This window comes from Parus major, chromosome 3, assembly GCF_001522545.3.
Source record: "Parus major isolate Abel chromosome 3, Parus_major1.1, whole genome shotgun sequence".
NCBI lineage: Eukaryota > Metazoa > Chordata > Aves > Passeriformes > Paridae > Parus > Parus major.
Window position 1 is genome coordinate 62,406,109 of NC_031770.1, and position 25,625 is coordinate 62,431,733.

At 35.2% G+C, this 25,625-nt stretch overlaps 1 protein-coding gene and 2 long non-coding RNA genes across 4 annotated transcripts in view; 1 reads left to right on the forward strand and 2 right to left on the reverse strand.

Annotated features, from left to right (window-relative positions):
• Positions 1-25,625, forward strand: part of TRDN (triadin) — a 143,064-nt gene that overhangs the window by 77,240 nt on the left and 40,199 nt on the right. Inside the window, exon 13 of the mRNA XM_033512927.1 lies at positions 16,645-16,722. Coding sequence (XP_033368818.1) covers positions 16,645-16,722 — 78 coding nt within the window. The remainder of the gene's footprint in view (positions 1-16,644; positions 16,723-25,625) is intronic.
• Positions 304-9,874, reverse strand: LOC117244049. Its single transcript, XR_004496420.1, has 2 exons — positions 9,274-9,874; positions 304-5,565 (listed from the first exon to the last, which is right to left on the reverse strand). It is a non-coding gene; the product is annotated as an uncharacterized LOC117244049 (long non-coding RNA).
• Positions 16,980-24,262, reverse strand: LOC107202572. Of its 2 annotated transcripts, none has more exons than XR_004496421.1 (4): positions 24,058-24,262; positions 22,306-22,527; positions 21,940-21,985; positions 16,980-19,641 (listed from the first exon to the last, which is right to left on the reverse strand). It is a non-coding gene; the product is annotated as an uncharacterized LOC107202572 (long non-coding RNA). The 2 variants fall into 2 exon arrangements; XR_004496422.1 differs by lacking the exon at positions 16,980-19,641 and adding an exon at positions 19,650-20,186.

Here is a 25,625-nt window from a genome sequence, read left to right on the forward strand (position 1 = left end):
AATTTTCCATGCTTCTTTTGGCTAAGATGCAAGAGAAAGGAGCTTATTGTTAATAGCTTATTATTTGTTTTATTGGGTTTTTTTCTCCAGAAATAGCAAGGCTTAACTCCAAAATGCTTCAAAAATAGAACTTTCATTGCTGTTGGTATATAAAATACCATCAATAGTTGATCTATCACTTCTGTGCTTTATCTTCTCTCTTCCCACACCTCCATGCTAATCTATTATAACACAGACACGTAATTCCTCACCAAAAAAAAGAAGATAGAGCTATGGATGATGACTGAACATCAACTCATGGTACTAAGTCTACCCTGACCTTATTTAATAAATATTCTTCTTGCTGAAGTCTAGACATAATGTAGAGAGGACATAACCCAGGGAATGGAAAGCAATAGTCATGAAAAGAGAATATTTAAGGACACACTAAGCCCTACAAGTTTGTTTATGCAGTTATTTGCTCAACAAGCTCTCCACCGATACACCTGTGAATTGGTTGGGTTTTTTCTTATCTCTGCCTTGTGGCTTGACATCCCCTCTTGACATGCCCAGGTTCAGACAGAGCTGGGAAGGACGTAGCTGAGAAAGAAAAGCTCTCACAAAGGGGAGAGGAAGACACAGATTTTTGTGGAAGGAAAATGAACAATCTTGGGTTTCTCTTAGGAGAGGGTTTGTGTCTCCTGTTCTCAAAGAGCGCCATGGAGAGGCAGCGGGTTCCATTAAAACATAGCAAAATAGTGCACCACGTCTAGGACTTCTAAAAACAACCAGTTATAAACAGAGGGATGGCTTTAGGCTCAGAGGGGGAGAAGGATTAGCCAAACTTTCCAGAGACTGCAAGTCATGCTTTGATTTAGAAAATAATACTCTGTAGTAATGTAAATGACCTAGTTTTGGATTTAGACAGCTGTACCATCAACAATTCACATGAAAAATACTTTCATGGAGATCTTCAAGATCTTTTTTACAGTTCTCCTGACATTTGAAAGCAGCAGTGAAAGAAACCTTTTTTTCCCATAAGGCTCCCTGGCATATTTTACAATCTCCTGAGGAAGAGCAGACATGCTGCAGGAAGAGAGGGTTTGGTTTTTTTAAGTTTTGACCTTTCCAGCTACAAGGAAACTGGGAAAACCATGAAGGGGAACAGTGACATAGGGAGGGAAGTCTGTAGCAACTTGAATTTCAGAAGATAAAAGACATGACCCTTCCCTTCCAGTGTTTGTCTTGCACCATACCAGTGTGGTATGACAGACTTGTGGTAAGAAACCACAGGTTAGAGCTGAAAGACATGGGGTGGTCAGATGGCTTACAGGTGAATGAAAACAGGTGACAGGTTTAGGCTCCAAAAAGTGGAAATAGTTCATAAAATACCTTAAACAATCTAATTTTTCAGTGAAATGGAAAAGGATTTCCCCTTACCATCTCCCAAGTCCACCTGGCGCTCCATCTGTACAGCAACTGTTCTCAAGTCACTTGTTGGCCCCTGAAGTTAACAGATGGTTGCTGTGCTGGGGCCAGATATATTTTTGTGGGAGGGAAAAAGACCCCACATTGCCTTCAAAACAAGCTTTGGTCAACCCACTGGCTGTGAAAGGCAATGCTGAAACATCCAGACTCCAGAAAACTACTCAGGGTTTCCGAGAAGCAAAGTAGAGGTCAGGTGTGATCAGCTTTGATTTATGGATATCATTGAGAAGAGTGCCACCAAACAGTACCTGGTTAGTTTGTCTTTCTCAGGCAAAGTACTCAGTTTACACTGCACTTTTGTCAACAGAAGTATTACTGTAATTCATTTTACTGAATAGATAAACATGGAAAACACCCTTTAATAACTCTAATATCCAATTAACTTTACAATCTGGTATTTTTTTATACTTTTATCTGTCTATATATTTTATGGTAAAGAACTTTGTCCAAACAGAATTCTGAGTGCAAATCAGCTGAGGAATTAAGTTACAATCACCTTGACACTGCAATTCTTTCAAACAAGGAATAATTTCTATCAATCTCAATATTACCATTTGCCAAGGAAAAAAAAATTGTTGTATAGAAAATTCCTTTGCCTAGACATATTGGGGTTTTCTGTGATTAATTACATCAAACATCATTTTCTGATTCCTTAGGCAAAACATATGGATTTATAATGTCATTAATAGTAATATAATTTAGAAATTTTTTTTCAAAGTATTTTACAATGTTTCTGTTACAAAAAGTTAACATACATTAATTCTAAGATTATATTTTTTTTATTTTTGTACAAATTTTAAGCAAGAATTTATAGAAAAGTAGTTCACTTAATATGGCATTTGATAGTGCTCAAACAATTAACATTAAAAGTAAAGATCAGTTCCTTAGGTTTCATTAATAAATACAGTTTTTTAAATATATCAACACATTTTTTCAGTCACATCAATCTACTGGAGGTCAGTTAATGGTCTTGTGATGATTTTAACAAATTAAGCTGAAATATTCTTCACCTACTCAAAGTTTCATCATGACACTGCAGTCTTAACTATAAAAAATGAATGAAATGTACACAGGGGATTCAAGGAAGCCATATAAGGATGATTTTTTGCTAAGATGCTTCATGCAGCTGGTTTTCTAGTTTTGCTGGTTAGTATTCATCCTTGATACTGACAAATTTCATGGATGTCCTCTTTAAGCCACAATAATTGTATCAATATCAAATAACTTCTAAGACTTATATTTTAATTCTTATGAAAGAGAAGTATTTAGAGGTTCTCAGATGTTTACAACAGATAATAGTGGAGCTTTAGCCATAAACACATTTTTTTCTAATCCAGAAGTCTTTCCCATTAATATCACGACTGCAACAGTGACAGTTGGGTTCTACTGATATATTTAAACATAGACCACAAGAGGCCAACTGAGCACGGTATAAAAAACTGCTTTCTGATTTTATCTCTTGAGAAATGGGCCTCAAAAATATTTTTTACCTTCTGTCTAACATGCTTGTGATAAGTGACAATTTCTCAGAGGAACTGCTGAACATTCTTTCATAGGTTTTCTGGTCTCATTTGTCCCTCAGTTGCTCAGCCGAGGCAGTACTGTCTCAGCATTAACAAAGTGCTCTGCCCAAACTTCTTTGTACTCCTTTTGTCTGCCTGTCAAGGAAGAATTAATATGCATTTCTTTCAGGATTAATTTTCCAATTTTTCCTTATAAAGATTAAAACCTTAGGTGGAAAGCTTGTTTATTAAGAACTTTAAGTCTGACTTGTACCTTTATTTTTCTGCAGACATTTCCTGAGTCCAATAGCATTTATGATGCAGAAGGTCACTAACATAGTTTCATGGATATAGTCTATTTTTTGTACTTGATAATTTGCTTGATATTCCTGTATTTTGTTCTCAGTAGTACTTCTAATATTCTAATTCATAGTTTATTTTTTATTGGTAGGAAAAAGGGTTCTATTTTAGTAGAAATTTTAAAACTTTTCATAACTATTATTTTGATGTTAGAGAGTTTGAAATCCTCACCCATGTGGAAGGATTTCAGGGGCACTAATTGGTCACTCTTTCAGCATGGAGCACATATTTCTCTAAGTTAACAGGATCTACTCTATTTTATTCCCTCTGTGCCATACACCTGTTTTCCCACTCTTCCCCGGCCTTCCTTGCAATGTTTGCCAGCCACGACTCTGGCAGATTAAGGAGCTGTTCTGATTAAATGCCTTTTTTGTTTTGCAACTAACGAAATTGGATTCTTGCATGTCTGTCTTTCTGCATGGAACCTCAGCATGGTGTTGTGCATGCTGAATTAAGAGTGATAAGCATGCCTTGGGTATTTAGTCATAAAATGCACCTTTTTTTTTTCTCACAGGCATATTGTCTACTCGTGATTTTGTTTTCTTTTTAATCACTCAGAAGTTTATTTTGCATGCATAGTCTTACTCTGTTCTGGTTTTGGTTAAACCACTTGCATTTCATAGTACACCTGACTCACTAGTGGATAATCTTTACAGTTGCCCAATTGTCAACAAATACAGGGGAGCACAGATATGGTATTATTCACAATTTAGACTGTCTAAAATCTTAACACTGAAGCACATGGTTGCTCCGTGGAGTTTGAACAATTACATAGCTGTTTCAAATAACAGCTAGACTGCAAAGGAACATGGGTTCCTTTCATCAGTGTACCCTTATATGTTCATTGTGTGTTTCCATGCCAGGGTCTCAAAGCCAGTCCTAAAGCCAGTACAAGAGCCAATGTGATGTAGACAATTTTACTTATCGTATATTGTTGAAAAAAATATATGACTTGGAGAAATTAACCAGGATTTCTGCCATGTCTACCTTGCAAGAGAGTATCCTATAGGGTAAGACAGCCATCCCACCTTTTCATTAAAAAAATCATTGAATCCTCACCTTTTGCACATATGCTCATGAAATCCCGCCACCTCCCTGACAAACATAAAGAGTCAAGAAATTAAGGCAAATTGTGATGAGCATCCATGGAGAATCTTACAGACTGCTTGGTCCTGGAAAGTGTAGACTGAAAATCCTTCATATCTACAATTTTCTTCCAAGGTTTACCTCCTCTCCATTGTCAAGGAATATTCTGTCAGAGAGAAGGGACTAGTGCTATTACCCAATAAGGCAAGAGAATTTCAAGACTGTCAGTATGATCCTTGCCATTTAATATCAAAAAAAAATATGGAGATACTGGTATGAAGGTACCTCAATATTGAAAGATCATGGACTATATTACTGCAAAAAAGAAACAAACTTAAAACCCATAGAACAATAAAGACTAATTTTGAAAGTAAAAATGTCTGTGCTTGCAGTGGGTGGGCTGTAGCACTGGAACTAAATACTTGCCCTCCGCTGTTCAGATAGCAAAACGCTTTAGGCTCTTGAACTATTTTTAAGTGTCACTCCTATTTGATTAGACTAGGATGTGTTGTGGATATCTCAATGACAGGGAGTAACATTTCAACTCGTTACATTAATTACATTTACATGGAGACAACTTTGATGTAGTTTCTCTGAAGATACATTTAATGAAGTGCAATTATAAAAAGAAATAAAAATCAGTCATAATAAATAAGAAAGTAGCATATTATTAGCTTGCTGTTTAGAAAAATTCAGCATGAAAAACTTTCAACTGAGTTGTGGGCTTTCACATTTGAGAGTGAATGCTAAAGAATATTATTTTTTTCCTATGGAAAGATGCTTTCTGGTGCAAACTACTCAATAGCCCTGTCCCCAGTGGTAGAAAACAGGCAAACCAGATATTTGTTTAAGTGAAATATTAAAGAGAAATATGGGAGGCAGTGAGACTTTTCCAGTTTTAATTTTAAACTTTTTACTTTTTTACTGCCTGCTGAGGGAAATATTGTACCCCAAAATTTGAAAATACTCATCTGGATTCTTCTTCAGAGATGACAGTAAATTGTCCATCAATTCATGAAAAATCTGTTCAAATGATGAAACCTGTGGCAACCCATTTTTTTCTGTGGATGGCAGAAATAGAGATGATCAAATGATGGAAGTATTTACTTCTCTAGTAATATCCTGGAGTTTTAAATACTTTTCAAAGATTCTGAAAGGAAAGAATTAACAGTAATTTTAAATACATGTGTGTGAAACTGAAAATTGAGTTTGAGTTATTAAAAATTTTTCTAAATCATTTATTAATGTGCAGTTCTTACAATAAACATTGTGTGTCATTTGGAGTTAAATATTTCTTCTTTAAATTTCTATTCAGCTATGAGAAACTATGAGAGGATATCCACCGATAGCATTTTAACAAGATTCTTGTCTATGACCACCCTTCCCCCACCCCACAACCTGTTTATTTTGTCAAACTCTGAAATGACATTTATCTCTCAATGGGGATGTTAGCATACAATCCTGACACCATCCCACAGAGGCAAAACAACTATCCATTATTCCCAGTTTATATCATCCCACTGTGAGTCAGAGCCAGATGCTGGCACATGAAGCTGCATCTGTCAACACTCTTATGGCACTTCATTGTAACTTGGCCAAAAAATTTCAAACTACTCCCTCTCTTGGAAACAGCTACAAAGGGAATGTGTGGCATTTGCTTCTGCAGAAAGGAATGGATGTCTTTGATAGTTCACTGCAAGGCGTTCTGAGGGTCAAAATTATGTGGTACAAGAGAAAGCCAAAAACTTTTGCTGGTGTAAATGAGTCTAAATCTTTGATTTTAATGGAAGCAAACCAATTTAAGTTGTGAAGACAGAGAGATTAGAGTAACAAAATTATTCTCACACTTGCATTATGTTTTACTGTTATGTAAATGTATTGTATTGATATGTGTGTATTGTATGAAATGTATAGTTATATATTACTACTATTTAGTATTATAAACATTTCACATAGTTCAGTAAACAAATTTCAAGGATGAAGGATGATTTCAATGGAGGATCATCAAAAGACTCAACTATTTTAATTTTGATAAGTAAGCTATTTACTAAAGTAAGCTTTAGAAACTAAAGACAAAAGTTAAATGCCAAAAAAACTTCTCCTAAACAGCTAATAGTAAACTAATGGTTTCCTACAAAAAAAGGTAAAAATAAGTTTAGCAAGTAACTTTTTAAAATAGTAATTGCATTTAATGACTCATTGTCCTAGCTGATTTCCAGATAGAATTATTACAACAGATACTGATGTTGTATCATGATGAAAAATTGAAGCATTCTAAAGGCAGCTTGAAGCAGCCTCAAATCACAGGGACAGGTTCTTGTGAGGGAATGTAACTACCCTGATATCTACTGGAGAAGTAACACGAGGAACAAAGAGCCCAGGAAGCTCCTGTAAAGCCTTGTTGACAACTTCTTGTCACAGGTAGGGGAGGATCACACAAGGAATGGTGTCCTGGTTACCTCAGAGTGACAAACAGGGAAGGCTTTGTCAGAGATGTGGAGGCTGGGGGCTGCCTTGGCCACAGTGACCATGAGATTGTGGAGTTCAGCACTGGGCAAGGAAGAAGCAGGGCAGTGAGTAAGATTGTAACCATGGATTTCAGGACAGCTGATTTCAGCCTCTTTAGGGATCTTGGAAGAATCCATGGGAACAGACCCTGTGGGAAGAGGGGTCCAAGAGACCTGGTTGATATTCAAGGTTCACTTCCTCCAGGCTCAAAAATGATGCACCCCAATGGGTGGATCCATCCCAATGCAGTGGATGCACCCCAAAGAAACCAAAGAAGGCAAAAGACTTGCTTGGATGAACAAGGAACGCCTGTCATCACTCAAGTGTAAGCAGGAAATACACAGGAGATGGAAGCAGGGTCAGACCACTTGGAATGAATATAGGGAGGGTGTCAGAGTAAGCTGAAGGCTCCATCATAGAGTTGCTTAAACTAAACCAGACAGCCAACAGTATCTTAAATACCAACCATTTCAGCAAAGCAGGAATCCTACATGGGTTTCAAGTGAACATTAGTCTTTGATGAGATAAGATAATCCACAGTCTTCTCCTTCAGTCAGTTTTATAAACCCAGGTTATATAACTCTAAAATTATAAGTGAGCTAATGAATCTGTTGCCTTTAGAATATAATTCTGAATATTCTTAGGGAAGTTAATCACCATACATTGAATCTCTCTCAGCTTTAATGACAAGGAAAATAGCTGACATGTATCCAATATGCCTTTAAACACCTCCTGATGCTGAATACACTGAAATATCATGAAGAAGGAAAAAAATGTGTTCTGAAGGGCTTCCAGCTTTCTCCTGCATTTTTTGCTGAAGAGGAAAAACCTGTATCTCTATTGTGAAACTAGAAGTTACTCTTCCATCCCAATATAGAATTCTATGCTGTCTCTGCTGGAAAATGAGGAGGCTCATTTTCAACAAAAGTAAAAAAAATACCATATGACATAGATAAAAAGAGCATAGAAAGGATCTACAAGTACTTTGACAAGATACATTCCATCATGAAGCATTTCAGCTTAGCAAGAATTCCTCACCTCTTCTGGTCTGAGAACATGAAATGCAACAGACAGAAGAGCGTTCAGCTTTGGCCTAAGCAGCATGTGCTCTCCCTGACTTGTTCTATGCCCATTTATTTATGCATCTCATCTGCAGTCACTGGGACTGTAATCTTTGGCAAATCCATTCCTTTCACCATTCTCTCTTCAGGTGAATCATTTTTTGATGTCACCTTTCTTCCTGCATATATCTGTCCTGTCGAAAAGACATATAACTTATGACATATACCTAAAATGAGTCAAAACTATTTTTTCTTCATCAAGAGCCTCTATTCTTCCCTCTGACAACTCACCTTCATTCCTAATGTTTCACTTTCTCCTTCAATACACCCAGTATTATCTGACAAAGTAAATAACACAGATTTCAGAAAGTGTTCAATGCTCACATTATACCTAAAGTCCTTTCTGTACGTGACATTCATTCATATAACTGTTGGCAGTTTGGAGAGCAGTGTGTTACCAGACAGTATTTACAGTATGAAAAATCATGTGTGGCTCTTTTAGTCCTGGAATATTTTGGTGTCATGAAGCTTCATCTTTATGGACAACTGCAAAATAAAATGTCTGCAATTCATTGCACCTCACTTAGATACCCAAAAGTTAATTGCCCAGCTTTAACCTTTAGCTGTCTTTATAGCCAGTGGTATGAAATGGAGGCCTCCAGAGGACAATTTCATCCTAAGAAAGATGCCTAAGATAGAAAAGATGAATCACCCTTTGAAGGTACCAATTTCTCTCCATTTACTATAAATGGATCCCTTGGGTGACTTATCTAGATATAACTGTCTGAAAGTTAACTTTTAAATGTCTGGTAGTGAGAGAGCCTACATACATTCAAGAAATATGCTGCAACAGTGCAAGCAAGAATTTTGCTCAAATGAAGACTTGAAATGACAAGTCTTCTAAAAGATTCCAAATTATATTAATAGGAGCAGCTGTTGACTCAATCAAGGAAACAGTGGTGTCACTTGGGAAAAAAATGCATTCCAGTTGCTACAGTGTTTTGGGATTGATTGAAAGGGGAAAAGAGGAAACAGAGATAAATATTTTCTTGAATAAATGTGGAAGATATTCCCTATCCAAATGATTCAAACAAAAGAAACCTAAACAATTTTTGCATCAGAGCAAAAGCTCAGCGTTTAGAACTTCCACTTTCATAGACTCTAAGATTTGGAATTTTTTGTTGCTGTATGCTCACAATGTTCAATTTTTGTTTGTTTATTTTTTTTTTATTTTCTGTTAGATCCATTTATAGATTCAATGGAAAGACATGGTAAGTTAAGTCACTTACCCAAAAATCATGGAGGATGCCTTGACAACAAGAGTTAAAACTCATGACAGTGAATCCCAAGACCCTTTGTCCTAAAAATAACTTCTTTAAAGAATAGAACATCTTCCCTGGCAAAACTAAAGAGAAAGAGAATCAGAAGTTACCAAGACATTATTGGTTTAAAATAATCATTATCTCCAGTATTGCAGGTTTTTCTTCCAGTATTTCTCATAACTACAGCCATGGCACTTAGCTCCCAGTGATTTCAGTGGGAGTGAATAAACAGGAGTTGGGAGCCAACACCTCTGTATCTTTGGGCCCTCCTCTGATATTTGATCTAATAAAACCACTCAGCTGTTTTCCCTCTAACTTCAGACTGCATTATTGAAATTCTAACTTCTGAAAAATGGCTATGGATTCACTCTCTTAGGTGATTGTCAAGTATAGACAAGACAGGTAACATAATTGTTAACTTCCTGTTTGTCTCATTCTAGAAAGAGACTCGGAGATATGAAAAGCTTTGTAGCTTGGGGAAGAGAAACATGGATTTAGTTTGACTTCCAGTGATTTCTATATTAAATATATTAATTATCCACAAATATATGCAATTAAAATTATTAAGATTGTAATAAGATTATTTGTAAATTTGAAATTTGTAAATTTTAAAATTTGTAATTTTACTTGTAATTTGATTTTACCGTGTTAGGCTGTTTTTGTTTTGCAAAAACTGGCATATGCACTCTTTCTTGAAGACAACATAAAGTATTAACATTCTTACAACAATCACTTTTAGCTATTCTGACTTGAATGTTTCTTAGATGTAGTTGGACAAAGGATGGTTGAAACAATGACATGTACAGATAAACCAAATACAAAGAACACAAATTACTAGGCAGTGCTCACATGGCATAGTCAGTGTCTGTTACTTTTTGTCATAACAGCTTATAACGTCCCTCTGTTCTGTTTAATTGTTAGCTGCAAGTATTTAGCTGCAGTCTTTTATTTTCTTGTTTTAATTGGATACTTCATATTGTGAAAAAAAAAAAAGCTTCTATGCCAACTCCTGATATTCACATTAATTATGCTAGGGGTCACTGTATATGATACAGATTTATTAAAGGTTATTTGGGGAGAGAGAGAAAGACTGAATATGTCTTTTCATTTTATAATCTGCCTTTACAGTCCTTTTGTATCTCACTATGCATATAATAACCCATCATTACCACACAATAACCCACAATTTTCTCTGTCCTGGTACTTAGTTCTCTGAGATCCATCTTTCGACATTTCAAAACATAACATGTAGGTTTATTTTTACCTGCTAACTGCCCATGACAAATAATGTGAGGAAGTGGAGGCAGAAAATTCAATTCTCAGGTTTTTCAATTCAATTTTATTTTAATGTCAGGGAAGGCTGTGTGATTTCCTACTTAACATATAATGACAAAACTGTTAATGCTTATCTCTTAACTCCTTAATGACTTCAGTCTTCTGAACATAAAAAAATAGAACAGTATTCACAAGTATGGACTGAGCAAAAGAGTGATTTTTTGGTAAAAATCTATGTAAGGGAGTTTTCAACAGATATATTTTTGCAAATAGATTAAACTGCAAGCTCTGTCATGCAGCTAAACTATGTTGCACACATTTCTGGACCCATAGTATCTGCTTTAAGTCAACACAGAAAAGAAACCCAAAACAACAATAACTCTACCCACGCCTCTCTTGCCAACCTCATTTGTACACTTGTTATGCACACTTGCATTGTGTGAGATACAAATGCATAGAAAAAAAAATATATCAAACAAATTCCCAGCTGTGACTTTAATTGGATTTGGTGTCTGAGTGAAAACACAGCAACTGATGTTCGCACAACCTCCAGGAGTCTGCAACAATGATTGTCACACCTGTTTAATTACCAAATCAAGTATTTTCTGTTCAGAAACAACACTTAACCATGGTAGGAATTTGGAATTAGATGATCTTCAATGTCTCTTCCAACCATAACCTTTCCATGATTAATTCTAAATAAATATTTATATATATTTATATGTTCATGCATGCACATGTATATAGCATATATTATATTATTACTACATAAATATATAGGAATCCATCATCAGCATCAAAGGATGAATTCAGATCTTTATGTATTAAAAATAGAAGTCTATCAAGTTGCTGCTACTTATTGTTTGGTGCCTTTAGAAGAGAAATTTAATCCTTCCCTTTACTCCCTTTCAAAAGAACATTTAGAATATCAGTCTGCATCCTTCCTTCCTGCACCCTCAGTTTTAACCTACTGGTCCTTGCTTTCAGCTTAATAGATAGATGGACCTCCAAGGCTGTTTGGTTTTTTTGTGTAGAGCTGGTTTCATTGTCTGTGTGTTGAGGGAGTATCTCACAATAATGTGCTTTACTTGTAAGACTTTATGTAGAATTCCAAAATTATTTGTGATATTGTTAGTGGATTTTAAATACTTAGATATAGTGGGACATAGTTAGATAGATAGATTTGTCATTACCCACATAATCTCTCGTTTTCTTCTTTTCCTATGCATTGCAAAAGAAACTGGCTGAAAGTCAGTGTGACATAATACTAAAATTTAAAAGATTGCATTGCTACTGGAAATCACTGCATATACTGTAGCATAGGTTTTTCTTAATTAATATCATCGACTTTATGCAAAATCACAGCTTTGCTTTATGTTGGGCAATTAAGCATTTAATAAAGAGCCACATCCATAGTGCAATTAAAAAACTGAAATATATGTTGGCTAAAATATACTTTCTTAAAAGTCTCATTTTATGATTCATTAATTCCATCTCCCCCTGTCAAAAATTCAGTTCCAAATAGGCCATTAAAATCATGTTCAAAATGGTTTTTTCCCATTTGTAATTTTGTTATGTGGCCACATCTAGATTGATAAATCAAATTCAACTCAACTGTTTGCTCTCTGAAGGTGATTTTTTTCTCTCATAGAGAGATCCACATCCAGTACACTTCCTCAAGGTCAGAATGGGCTGGATGTATCTCAGCTATCTGCTGGGAGGGGTCCCTGGCCCCTGCCAGTTCCTGAGCTGAGCCAATGATTTTTTTGAAACATTGCTGCTTGGCACAAGTCAAAGTTGTCAGAGGCTATCCAAAAACGTGTTGCAGGCTATGTACTTCTGAATTCCAGAGTCCAGTAATGTTCCCAGGCACCATTTACTTGCCTGTGTGCATGAAATCTTTGTGTCACAGTGTGCTCCTTAGGAAAGAATGCCTATATGGGGCATCAGTATTTTATTTCAAGTAATGCATTCCAGGAAATGAGCAATTGCATTGTTTAGTACAGTTACACAATCTCACCTCTTGATCCTCAGCTGTTCTTTCTCAAAACTCTTTGCTCCTGGTTTTTTATGCACACATACTAAGCAGAGAAACCCTTCCCTAGAAGAGTCATAGCCTAGTGTCTGGAGAGTGATGACTGAAAGCTGGGAAGAGACTCACCTTTAACTTGTAGCAACTTACACATCAAAACTGGAAGCCTGGGCAAAGTGGTTGGACTCCATTATGTTTTCAGTCCTCTAAAAGCATATTTGGCAGTCTTGCTTCATTCTGCTTATCCATGTCTTGTTCCAACATTCATTAAACATTTGATTGGAATTCACTTATCATAACAAATGGCTCTGCAAAGACAATTACTTTATTCGAATTATTTTTACTATCACTAGAGAATGATGTCACATCTGAAAAGAATGAGATTTATCTGAAGATAAATGAGAAACTGTAACAAAGTGTTGGTGCTTTAGGACTATAGGATTCCTGCCATTTAAGTAACTGGTATATGGATATGAGGAAATGAACAGTCATAGGAATGGTATTTCCACATATTGCACTCTGTGATGGCATTATTTTTCTCCATATCCAATTGGAATATTCACCAGTCTGAAATGCCTGTAGCATAATAAAAGTAATAATAATAATTTTTTCAGTCTTTTATATTTTTATCTAGAAAGATATATTTAGACATTTCATTAAGGTCATTGCAGACAAATTGAACTCAGAAGATCAGGAAAGAAAGAAAACTCATGTAATTTGATATTATCATAAGAAATCAATTTATACACAATATTCAAACATGACATTTTTGACACATGCAGAAAGATATTTCCTAGATTGAGAAAAGTAAGGTAATTAAAGTTTGTCTTGTATGCCTTATCATGCAATAAGAAATCTAAAATATTAATAAAGCAAGTCAGGATTAATTTCTTCAAGACATCTCAAGCAATTTGATAAACACTGATGACAGAAGTTTCCCAGAGCTTGAGGACTGTAGCTGATTTTCAATGAAGTATTCTTATTACCTAAAGTTCTAAACCTTCTGCTCATCCTTGCAGCCTATTTCTTTCCCTTCAGGCTGTGGAGGAAGGTATTCATGTCGTAATGTGATACTTTTTCCCCTGGTGAGATCATTCCCATGAGTTTAAATCCAAAATATTTCACTCTTTCAAGTTTTATCAGATGTAACTTGTTGTCAGTTGTTTACAGTATCATATGTGAAGGAGATACCTATACCACAACTACATGGACAGGTAACACATGGAAATGTGAATCGACTCTAGGGACAAATTGGCATAGAAATGCGTGCACATTTTTGTGCTTGCAATTACATATTTTGGAGAAATCAAAAGCTAATTTTTTTAAATTTATTTTTTAAAGCAGTTTAAATGAGCCTTAGTGGCTTATCTCATTGCAGTAAAATGAAGGTTACGTTTGAAGTTAGATACAAATAACTATGCAATGCTTTTTGTGGCTGCATTTTTAAAGTTGTGAGATAAGTGTATGTCCAGTAATAATAGTGCTAATCTGGATAACAACTTCTAGCAATTCATGGACTAATCTGATTGTCCAGTGAGAGCATTGAAAACATCCTGTCTTCCTCTCATTTACATCATGTATGTGTCCAACTGGCCACTGCTAGAGTCAAGATAGTAGACTTCATTAATACTAATGGTCTGCTCTGTTGAAGCCAATTCCTCATTTCTATTTATCAGTTCTCTGTACTAGAGAAAACCACTTGTTCTTTATAACTTAAAGAGGAGAGAAGAAAGAAAAGAAAAGAGGTTTGACTTAGGTTATCCCCTTTAACATATTTCATCAAAAGAATGGATAAAATATTTATTCATTTACTGTCCTTTACATTCCCATCAAAGTGAATAGAGAGACATTTAATAAGACATGGAAACATTAAAGAAGCCTTTTATCAGAGTGGATTGGAACCTGCTCTGAACAAACATTTTGGCCTAAGGGAAAGGTTTTGATCTGTGAAGCTTAAATGTAAAACACTCTCATATTGGATCATGTGGTCAATTTGCATGAAATAAATTATTTTCTTAAAACTTGTAAAGCTATAAAATAGAACTTGACATGTCATTAGCAATAAGTGGTATCATACTGGCATTATGTGCACACTGGTGCAATCATTAGAAAACTGCTGCCACAGCAAAGCACAGGAAGATAATGGGGCCAGTCTACAATTTGACCTAGAGGAGTTAGATCATTGCTCCACACTGTAGATACCACACTGCAGTCCAAATTATTGACTATCATTCATCATTACTCATCTACTCAACATTCTGAGCCACTGTCCTTTATCCTATTTCACAAAAAAAAAAAGTCCAAGTTATCATTTTTTTTCTAACTGGGTAATAGGTGGTCTAGTTTTAAAAAGGATGAAAAAAAGGAAAGAATAAAAAAATGGAAAAAAATAGAATTAATCTTTATTGCAGGATCAAATGTAGAAGGAAAAATAAGATTACCCATTCTTCATTAATTGCTATGTTGTTTCTTGTTTTTATTCTGAACTGGAAATTCAGTCACTCAGGTTTCTGTGTGTTAACATGGTTATGAATATAACTTTTCTGTTCTGGTTGGCAGCAAAGGTAATCAGCAGCTCATTAGTTCAGTTTGCAAGTTCAAGGATATTTTTTTCAGACATAAAGAATTTGGAAAATCATGGCTAGGCATCTGGATTCATGAAGTTTTCCTAATATTTATTTTAAGGCTATAGCTATTCTGTGATGAGATGGGTAAATACCCACTTAGGTTTATTGCCAATACAGGAAATATGTGGAAATGTAGGATTATTACAGTTTGCGGCAAACCACCTTCAATATGTTGGTTTTATCAATGTGTTAACATTTTGTCAGTGGCTCAGGCACACATCAAGATTGAGCATCTCTGTGTTTGATATTTTATACAAATTACGGGACAAACTGAACCACATGCTTGCAAATTATGTGTCTGCAATTGTACATATGTTGATGAGATGCAATAACATTAAGTCCATGATGTTCAAATCCCACTGCTGTCTTCAGATGATGTTTTTCTCATGCATTCCCCATGAGTATACACACCTTTGCAAAACAAGAGGGGTAAGTAAGATGCTGCAGTTTCCAAGGCCCATTAAAACCTTAATTTCTTTTCTATCATCAAGCATGAGGCATGGTTTCGAGTTTCTGATGTGAAGCTGGAGCTGAGATTTAACGGTTGGTTTGCATGTGGACTCTGGTGAATTGAATGTATGCTGGTGTTTATGACTGAATCAATGTTATATTTAAGTACTTAATATTATTTCTCAGGTCACAAAAAAATTCACTTTCCAAATGACAGTGACAGGATAGCTACTGAGACTAAGTGCTAGTGAAATAAAGGAGATATGGGAACTTCAAATATGTCATAAACTAGAAAATAAGCATAAGCAATATAAGAGTACATTAAATATTTTTGTGAATCTGTGAAGAAATGAGGAGTGTTTTGTACAAAACATGGTATCTGCACATAGGCAAAGACAGTACAGAAAGTCCCAGGTGAACACTGAGAGAGTAGAGGTGTTTCAGTCAGCAGCTGGAATCAGAACCTCATCAGTGTTTACAATGCATGACCCGGTTGGTATTGGCTAATTAGGAATAATCCTTAAGGATGAGAAACATCATAATTTTTACTGGTGTTTCCAGGAGCTCATAATAAGTGGACTTGAGGGAGCAACTGAAGATCATTTGTTTGACAGAAGAAAATAAGACTTTGTTGTAGAAGAGGCAGCACGAATATGTAACCTTATTATCATAGTATTATTATTCTCTTTTGAGTCTAAGGAAGAAAAACACAACTGTAGCATTTCAGCATATGTTTGAGTCACCTGGACTTCATTGGTTTCAAATGTGACTCTAAAAAATAAATTACTTTGTTGAGAAATAAATTTCCTTCTTATAGTGTCTGGAAGATATTAGCTTTTGTGAACACTCTAATACTTTTAACATGAACAATTTTGAAGGGAGCTCAGCCTCCCAGTGAAGCTGCTCAGCCTGTAGGTGAATACATTTTCTATGTTTCTTAACCTGTATTCTTAGGTACAGGACATAAGGAATTCGTACCACCTCGTCTCCTTCTAGAACACAGTCCAAGAAAGAAACCAGCAGCCTTTGAAGGTAAGTCTGAGTTTTTCCGCCTTTATTGGCTTCTACTTATTGACTGTTCTAATGTTAGGGGTTTTTTTTTGTTTGGTTTTTTTTTGGTAAATATAACATATATTTTATATATATATATATATATAATTTTAATATATATATTTAAATTTAAATTTTAGATATATTTAAATATGCATTTTAAAATATAAAAAATAAAAATAATATATTTAAAAATATAAAAATTATACATATCTATAATATAAAAGTGATCACATTACTAGGCCTGGGACAGGAATGACATACTGACATATGTATGATAAAATGTAAATATTCTTTATAACAGTCTCACAGATGGCTTGGGGCATTTCCTGAGTGAAACAGATTACAGGATTGAGGCCTAATCTGTAAAATGCTTTGCATGGCGTTCAGCCATAACTTGCTATCTAACTATAAACACAATCAACATTAGCATCTTAATATTCTTTGGATTATTCTTTCAGCTATTATTATTCAGTCGTTTTTCTATGCATTATTTGTAACAATGAATGTGGCTCTATTTATCAACCCTGTTGCTATTGTTAAAACTACTGAAAGAGAAACACAAAGTCAGATCTTACATTCAAACGATTAAAACATAATCCCTGTGATTGAATTATATTGTTTATAGTCTTATCATTGCAGTAAAGTGGTTGAAATACTAATTTTAGTTTTAAGATGAACAATGTCTGTGGACTTAGAACTACAACTGCAATATATGTTCTTGGTCTTTACACCATACAATTTCATAGTACAAAACACCTGAGCCTTTTTGTGTAATTATGTAGCAATTTTCATATGACACTTGAGTCCTTCAGACACACCATGGCACTTGATAATTTCCCTCAAAGAGATCTTAGTTCTACGTTACACAAAAAACAATTGCAGTCTAAGAGAAAAGCAGATGGGGTGGCAGCAGAATAAGTAACAAGAGCTACAAAATTTCCTGCATTTGAAAACAGGAAATGAGGCTTAGGTTTTGCCAGGACCCATGACTGAAACAAAGTGTTAAATTAATTAGATATTTCTGTAATGTGATTATTGTGAATAAGAACATTTGGACAAAAATTGCTATGTGACTTATTATGTCTTTCCCCCAAAAAACTCATTACCTTAAATGATTATTTCTTTTTAAACATGCTGTTTAAAGGAGTATAAAATTGTGATAATTTTGAAAAAGATAAAAATCTATTTTTAGATTTGCTGTCCTGCTTATTTTAGGAAAATATTTGAACCCTGCTAATCAGAAGAAAGAAGTCCCTGCAATGTTGAACTCTGATATCTGTCAATTAACCATAATGGAAAAAAGACATAATAGAACAAGGCTGACACATTTGCTGAGTGATAAACTTAATCTTTAAATATAACTATTACACAAGATGAACTAGCATCGAATTAACATTAGATTCTGGTTTTCAAAATCATGAGGAGAATGCAATTACTGCAATTGCACGTCGAAATTACTATTTATGACCAGTTACACATTTGTGTGTTTCATTAGCTCATTTATGCATGCAATTCAGGTAATTTGGAATGTAAATTAGACACCCATTTGGCAAAGAGATTTGGGGGAGATTATATGCTCAGAACCATATAACTAAATTCTCTTTAAGGCTCAAGGCCGGTCACTAGGATGCAATACTTTTCATGCAAGAGATTTGGAGGAAATGAAGAAGACAGAATTACTTGTAAAACACTGCCATGAAAAGCTGTTATGTTGTGCTGTTCTGTGTTTTCCATATATGAGAAAATATGCCACAATGCCTTGAGGAACCCTAAACCCTGAAGCTCTATTTTAGCCCTAGAGAAAAAAAAAAACCAAACCACACACACAAAACTAATTTATGAGAATATTTGGAAAAATGTCAGAAGGGAAAAAAGGAGTATGCAGACATATTTAAATCTTTAAAATAGTTGAAGAGACACCTGCATGTGACTTCTTAGTGCTTAGATACTTTTTATGATTGGTACATCACCAAATATCACTGATCAGGAGAAGGGACAGATAGAAACAAAAGATTCTTCTTATAAATGTAGTTGAAAATAGTATCACAAGTTGTCAGAATAGAGAACAAATAGGAGCATTTTTAAATTGAAAAATATACTTTATATAACATCAAAGACTGGTTCAGCCTTTGACAGAAGAAACCAACTCTGAAATAAAGGTAAAACTGTAGGAAGTAACGGAATGTTTATCACACAGAAGATTTATGAAACCAATCTACTTACACCCTAGGCTTTCTAAATCAGTGATATTCAGACTTTATATATGTAACCATGCAGTTGGTAAAGGCTGAAAGGATCTTTCTCTTTTTCTAGATTGACATGTTTTCAGTATCACTCTATTTTGCCACAGCTGCCTTGGGTAATCTTGGGCCATTCTTGTTTTCTGATAAGGTGGAAATTGTGGTGTGTATGTGCCACATATCTCTAATATTTTTAGATTATTTGATACCTTTAAATAGAATGCTTTTCCTGGATGGTATGCAATGTCCTGTAGAAATTATGCTCTGCTAAATTCTAGAGGCCTTAGTAAAAGCACGTATTGTTATTATGCATTAAATCTCCAACTTTTTCTCATTGTCATCAACTTTTTCTCCTCCTTCAGCTCCACTGTAAATCTTTTGGAAAGGGGATGATTATTTGAGACAATCTCAATTTGTACACTAGATTCTAGTAGTAAGCAATAAATTGAATTGAAGTCTGTGTATGAGGAGAAATTTGCAAATTAGTACAAAGTACTAAGCAAAATGCTTTGTACTAATCTGGTCAGAAAGAAAAGAACAGATCATTGTTCTATTTCATGGCTGGTTGGCTTTTTCAAAGATCTTATCGTAAATCTTCAATGAAGTCTGAATTTTCAGATCACCAACAGAAGAGAATCATAAAACAAAATATAGGCTCCTGTAACAGTGAACAAGAGAAAGAAGGTAAAGGAATTTTTAAAGATAAAGGCATTGATATATAACATCTACTTGCATTGCAAGTTTGGAAACCTTGTTTGGTCAACTAGGAAATAAAGAACTAATTTTAAATTGTTATCTTATCTTTTTATGAAGCTTTCACAAGTTCTTGGAAGCAGTGTTCTCAACTTGGGTGACAATGATGCTGCCATGTCAGGACACTAGTGTCACCAGTAATTGGAACAGATCAGTTCTCCATGGCTACCTGAATTTTGAATTAAAGATCCTTCTTCTTCCTTGGCTGCAGTCTTCCACACCTGTTTTAATTCTAGATTTCTTTTATTTTATTATTCACTGACATCCTAAAACTTCTCTGCAGTGTATACTGTTTCTCTGTGATTCTCCTTCTTAGGTCTTGAATTTTCACTCAGCTCACACAGCTTTCACCTTCCTCCATTTCCACATTCACATGAAAAAGACTTTTCTTTCTGATCATCCTCCCTTGTTTCCCTCTCTGACATGGCAGGGTAATGGCCTAGGAAGACGCTGCATTTAAACAAGTGTGAAAACAAAGGTCAGAGGCTTAGCTAGTCATCAATGAATCTTCATATTAATTGTTCCAGAATAGCATGTCTTTGCCTTCTCACAAGACCACAGCACATTTGTGAGAAGCCTGTATCAGAATCCTTCTGGTGGAACGAATCTTAATGCATGTGGTATATGATCTCAAGCAGACCTATGTTCTTTACCACTTTGAAGGGCACTGTATCACAAAAAACAGCATTGTATCTGAGTATGATTTTTCAAGTTATATTGTCCTAAAAATCTGATCCTGTATCTTTGAGTAGGAAAGCATTTATCATGGAAGAGTCATCAACATTACCATTCTGATCTGGTAATGAATTGTGACAAGCTCTCAAATATCCCCCTTCCTTCCTTGACTGAAGTATACTGGCCATTCCTTGCCATCTTGATGGCATCTGTGATATTAAGTGAGGCATAAAAGCTAAAAAAAAATAAATAAAATTCTCTGTAATATCTTCAGAGGATCTATGAGGAAAAAAAGTATTTTCTCTAGGTCATTGAATCCTCTAATTACAAATTTTGCAGAATGTAATAAAGCAAGCTGCTGTGAAATGTGTTTAACTTCCCCCAAAACTCCTGTGGAGGCTAAATTGGCAACTGCATCTATGTTGCTATATAGAATGTACACCATCTGACTATCTTAAGAATTTCTTGTCTATATCTCTGTTCATGAAGACAACATTAGTGGATATAACCAAGAATATCTAAATTACTAAAGTCAATACAAATTCTGACAAAGCTCCCTTGATGTACAGGAGTGTATAAATCTTGTAGAAATCAATTTGCTTCTGTACAGTCTGTCAATGTCTGCCTTCTCTTCTGTACATGGATTGTTCCATAAAAAACTCTGTTTTTCTTCTATTCTATAGAATCTATTACCCTTTAAAAAAATCGTTTCAGTGAGAGATTGTGAATCAAGACATAACAGAACCCTTTAAAAAAGGCACAATCTTGAAAATTTTCTCCCCATTTAGAGTATTCTTAATAATAATGACATGAGTTGTGGATGAAAATCCATTTGTCAGGTAATTTTTAATCCAAGGGAGAATAAAAACAGAAAAAAAAAAGAAAAAAAAGAAAAAATATTCCTATTAGAAATATTGTAATACAATGGGTTAGGTTTAATCTATGATGATGATGAACAGTTTAGTTAGCTCTAATGCATTGCTATATACACAACATAATAAGTTGTTTAAGAAATATGGGCCTTATAACTCCATGAGTCTGTACTGAGGACAGTAAAACCTTTGAAACAATATGAACAAGGTTTCAAAGTGAGCTATTTAATGATTTAAATTAGACATTTAAGCAGTAATTTCTAATGATTTAGCAAGGATGAAAAAAACCCTAAATCTTCACTGTTTGAGAAAGCCCTTGACATTTTCCTTAATGACATGAGGCTCTTCTGTACTACTTTTATTCTGTCATAAAATTTAAAAAGTTAAACAGACATGAGAGAAAAGCTTACTAGCGTAAGAAAAAATATGTATTAAGTTATGTATATTTTGATTAGGCATATTATTTTCTCATAATTTATAATAATACAATTTAAAATGTTAGAGTATGCTTTTGAAATAAATATTCACCAAAGTCTACCTAATAAAACACAAACAAATGCCTCTGAAGATTATTTTAACTTTTCATAGTGCTTTTTAAATGTTAGAAAAACAATAGTCTTTTGCATATATTGCACCCGCAAATGGAAAATACTTACTGGGATTAAGTTAATCTGGGCTTTCAAAGGCTGAACTCCCATGTGTCTTTGGAAAGAAAAAGGAAACTCTTACAAAAGAGGTTCTGAATAACCTCACCATCCCATTATTAAAGCTCAGACATTCTTACTCTAAAGCATGTCACATAAAAAGTATCATCAAAACCCTTCCCAGCACTGGTAACAGAATTGGTCCTGACATTGATTCCTGTTGTCCAGGAGGAATGTCAGTCACAAGGAAGGAGAAGGCTAGCCAAGCTACCTTAGCTGTGTTGGTTTGGCTCTCACTGGTAAAGGTGGTACCATAAAAAATCAGTTCTCCCCTGGGAATTTGAGTATTCATCATAATCACATTTGCATCATATTTACCATTCACCATTGTCCAGTGGAGTTTCTGTTGTTCATCTTGTTATGGAAGTTGGTCTGTCCTCTTTTTTGACTTGTCATGCTTACTCTGGCTTCATCTCACTTGTATTCTTATTCCTCTGCTCCACACTGTGCTGTTTAGTGAGGGCAACATATGGCCCATACTATTAGCAAAGAGCTCTGGTGCTTAATGAAACAGAGCCATGAAAAAGGAGTCTATAATCACTGCAGGAAGAAATAAGAAACATTTATGCAGGTCACATGAAAGCATTAGGAATTTCAGGCATGATACTGCTATTGCATAGATTCTGCAGAACTCAAAAATATCTCCATAAGCAATCTTCACAGCTGCCAAAGAGTGTTTCAGACTGGGATTTGAAAGCAGTTTTGAAAAAGGAAAATTGAGCTGGAGTGATTGCCTAGGTCTTCAGGGTTCGCTGTATCTCTAGTGATCTGTGTGCCCCAAGAGTCCTCCATTTGCCCAATATGAAAAGAAACTGTTTTTCATTACTCTGCAGAAAAAAGAGGATGGTGTCATTTAGACAGAGCTTTGCAAATAAGCACACTTCATTATGGCCTAAGCACTCACCTGAGAGAGCATATGTGTGTGTGTGTGTGTGTGTGCGCACGTGTATGTGTTTGTGTGTGAACACAAGCAACTCTTAACAACTTTAGGAACTTTAGATTAATACTGTTTAGTTTCTTTGATCTTTCTCAGCCTTGCAGTAGTTTGGCTGAATCAAGACAGAATTACTTCTCACAGAGAAAGTAACTAGACAAAAAAGGACTCTTACGCCGGAAAAGGTGGTTTGTTTTTTTTATCTCAAAGAGACAGCTAAGGTCAATTTTTACTTGAAATTTAGATTTAATCTTAAAAGTATGAGTTTCCATGACATCCTAAACTAAGCAGAAATATCTTCTTGCATTGTTTATTCATTTCTCCAAAAGCTTTGTAACCCTTAGGGGATCTCATTTTGTGAATAGGTGTTAAATTCTTTAGAATTAAAAGTGCAACTGACCAGTTATTGTCAATCTCTACTCTAAGCAATAGGCCAAAGGGAAAGAAAACAAATATCATTAAAAACTGAAATGCAATGAGTTATTTTAATATTTAAAAGGATATCCAATTCCCACTGAAATCAACAGCAAAACTTTTATTGTGTCCAGCAGAGAAAGGATTTCAGTGATGTAGGAAAAAAAAAAGAGCAACTATAATCCCTTCAAAATTAATAAGGAAACAAAATTTTGGAAAAGCAGTTTGTGTTTTGTTTGAATGGTCTTTTAAAATTATGCCAATGACAGCTTAAAGTATACAGAACTGTTTGGAGAAAAATGAAATTAAATCTTATCCTTAATGAAGACACTGTGTTCAGTCTGAATTGTGGTTTCTCAGGAAAAGCTGAATTAATGTTTGTTTTGTTTTATTTTGTATGTCAGTAAGTATGTATGTGTGTCTGCTGCTCCTGAGTTCTGCCAGGACTAGAATCTGTAGGCAAGAAAAGCTGTTGTAGCATTTCCCAAAGTCAGGCAATAAATATCCATAGTCTCTCACAGGAGCTTTCCTCCTGAGATTTCCTGACAGCAGAGTTTTAGATAAATGCAGATATGCCTCATACAAGGATCTGAACTTTAGTAAGCTAATGTGAACCAAAACATCTCCAAACTTCTGGCATTTGGTCCCACTAGTTAGTGTTTGCTACATGCATACCTTTCCACCAGAAGGAATCTGCTGCCGTATTTTGCTTCCCTGCTTACCTCAATTTCTCAGATGGGATGGCATGAGCTGACAATTCCTTCCAGAATCAGACTTTCCATAAGAACGTGGACCATCTGGAGCAATATGGTAAAGAAGCTCTAAGAGCTCTTCTTCCAGTTCCTTTGCAGCATTCCCATGACACTATGCCCCATAACTCATGTGCATCCCTAAATTTAGATTCCACTCAGCACTGGCAGAGCAGCACACTGGTCTTACCATGCCTGATTTCAAGTGCTGCGTTGTTAGCATGCTTCTGTTATCTCCCCTCCCACCATTGTCCAAGAGCTAGCTGCTCTCCAATGAGAATAACACAAACGTTGTCAAGATGGGCAGAGGAAATTCAAATTGAAACACCCCTTTCTTGGTCTTCGTTGAATTTTACTTGGATTTCTACTGACCTCAGTCCTTCATCCCTTATTAAAAAATAAATAATTCCATCTCAGAGGTTTCTTTGCTTCAAGGGCTGTTCTGTTCAATCCAGACACTATATAAGAAAATTATTGTATGCTTCTTTGTATTTTTCACCCAGGAATAATTTTTACCTGAATGTCCCATTCAATAGTACATCACTGCTTTAATTCACAATATTCATGTCTATTGGACTCCTTCTTATACCACATAAAGCTCAAATTCTGCATGGAGTCTACAGAAAAAAAAAAAGCTTGACTAAATAAAAATCTATTGCTGGCCTTGCTACACTGATTCTGTCATGTACTCTTCCAGCTCCATATATCCCTGTTTCATTCTTGTAAATGCAGGCTTTTTAAGATGAGGTCTTTTTGTATTCTTATGTCTCACATTTACCATGAAATGTGGCTCAGGACTAATGCTACTGATGAAAAAATCCTGTTAATTACATTATTGAGAAACAATAGCAATAACAACAGATTTTTCAATAGTTAATTGCCCTTGAATTTCAAATTGTGGTCAATGCCAAACTCTTGAAAGCACCTTGTGTTTTCTTGTGTAACCCACAATTTGTGCATATTATGATCCCGCTCTATGCAGTTGGCCCTTTGTAGTTCTGTAACTGTTTCTAGCTAAAAAAAGTAAGTGCTTTCAATTAACAGATGGGGTTGATATTTTACAGTGCAAGAGACCTGCCTAAGTTCATATTTAATTATTTGCTTTGCATCTTAATTTATCTGTGTACATATCTGCATAGAGCCCACTACATATATTGCTTCAGAAATTGCAAGTTTTGCTGGTGTTAAATATACAGTTAATATGCAACATTCTAAACATAAGCTGCTCATATAGAGAGGAAATAAATTTATTCAAGAAATGGCATTACTTCCTTAAGTCAGAAATAGCCCTTTCTATGGTACCCATTTACCAAGTCCATCGTTCTCAGTTAAAGAAGTTTCTCTCAGTGGTACCTGTGAGAGGCATCAGTGGGGCCAGATGCAGCTGGGATGTGAATGGAAACTCTGTGACTGCTTCTCTCAGACCTGAGCAAGAGTGTTTGTGTTGCATTAGGCAGTATAATTGGGAAATAGGGGCCACTGTCCTTTAATACTTCTATGTAGTCATCCCACAGAAATTTCATAACAAATATAGACATCTC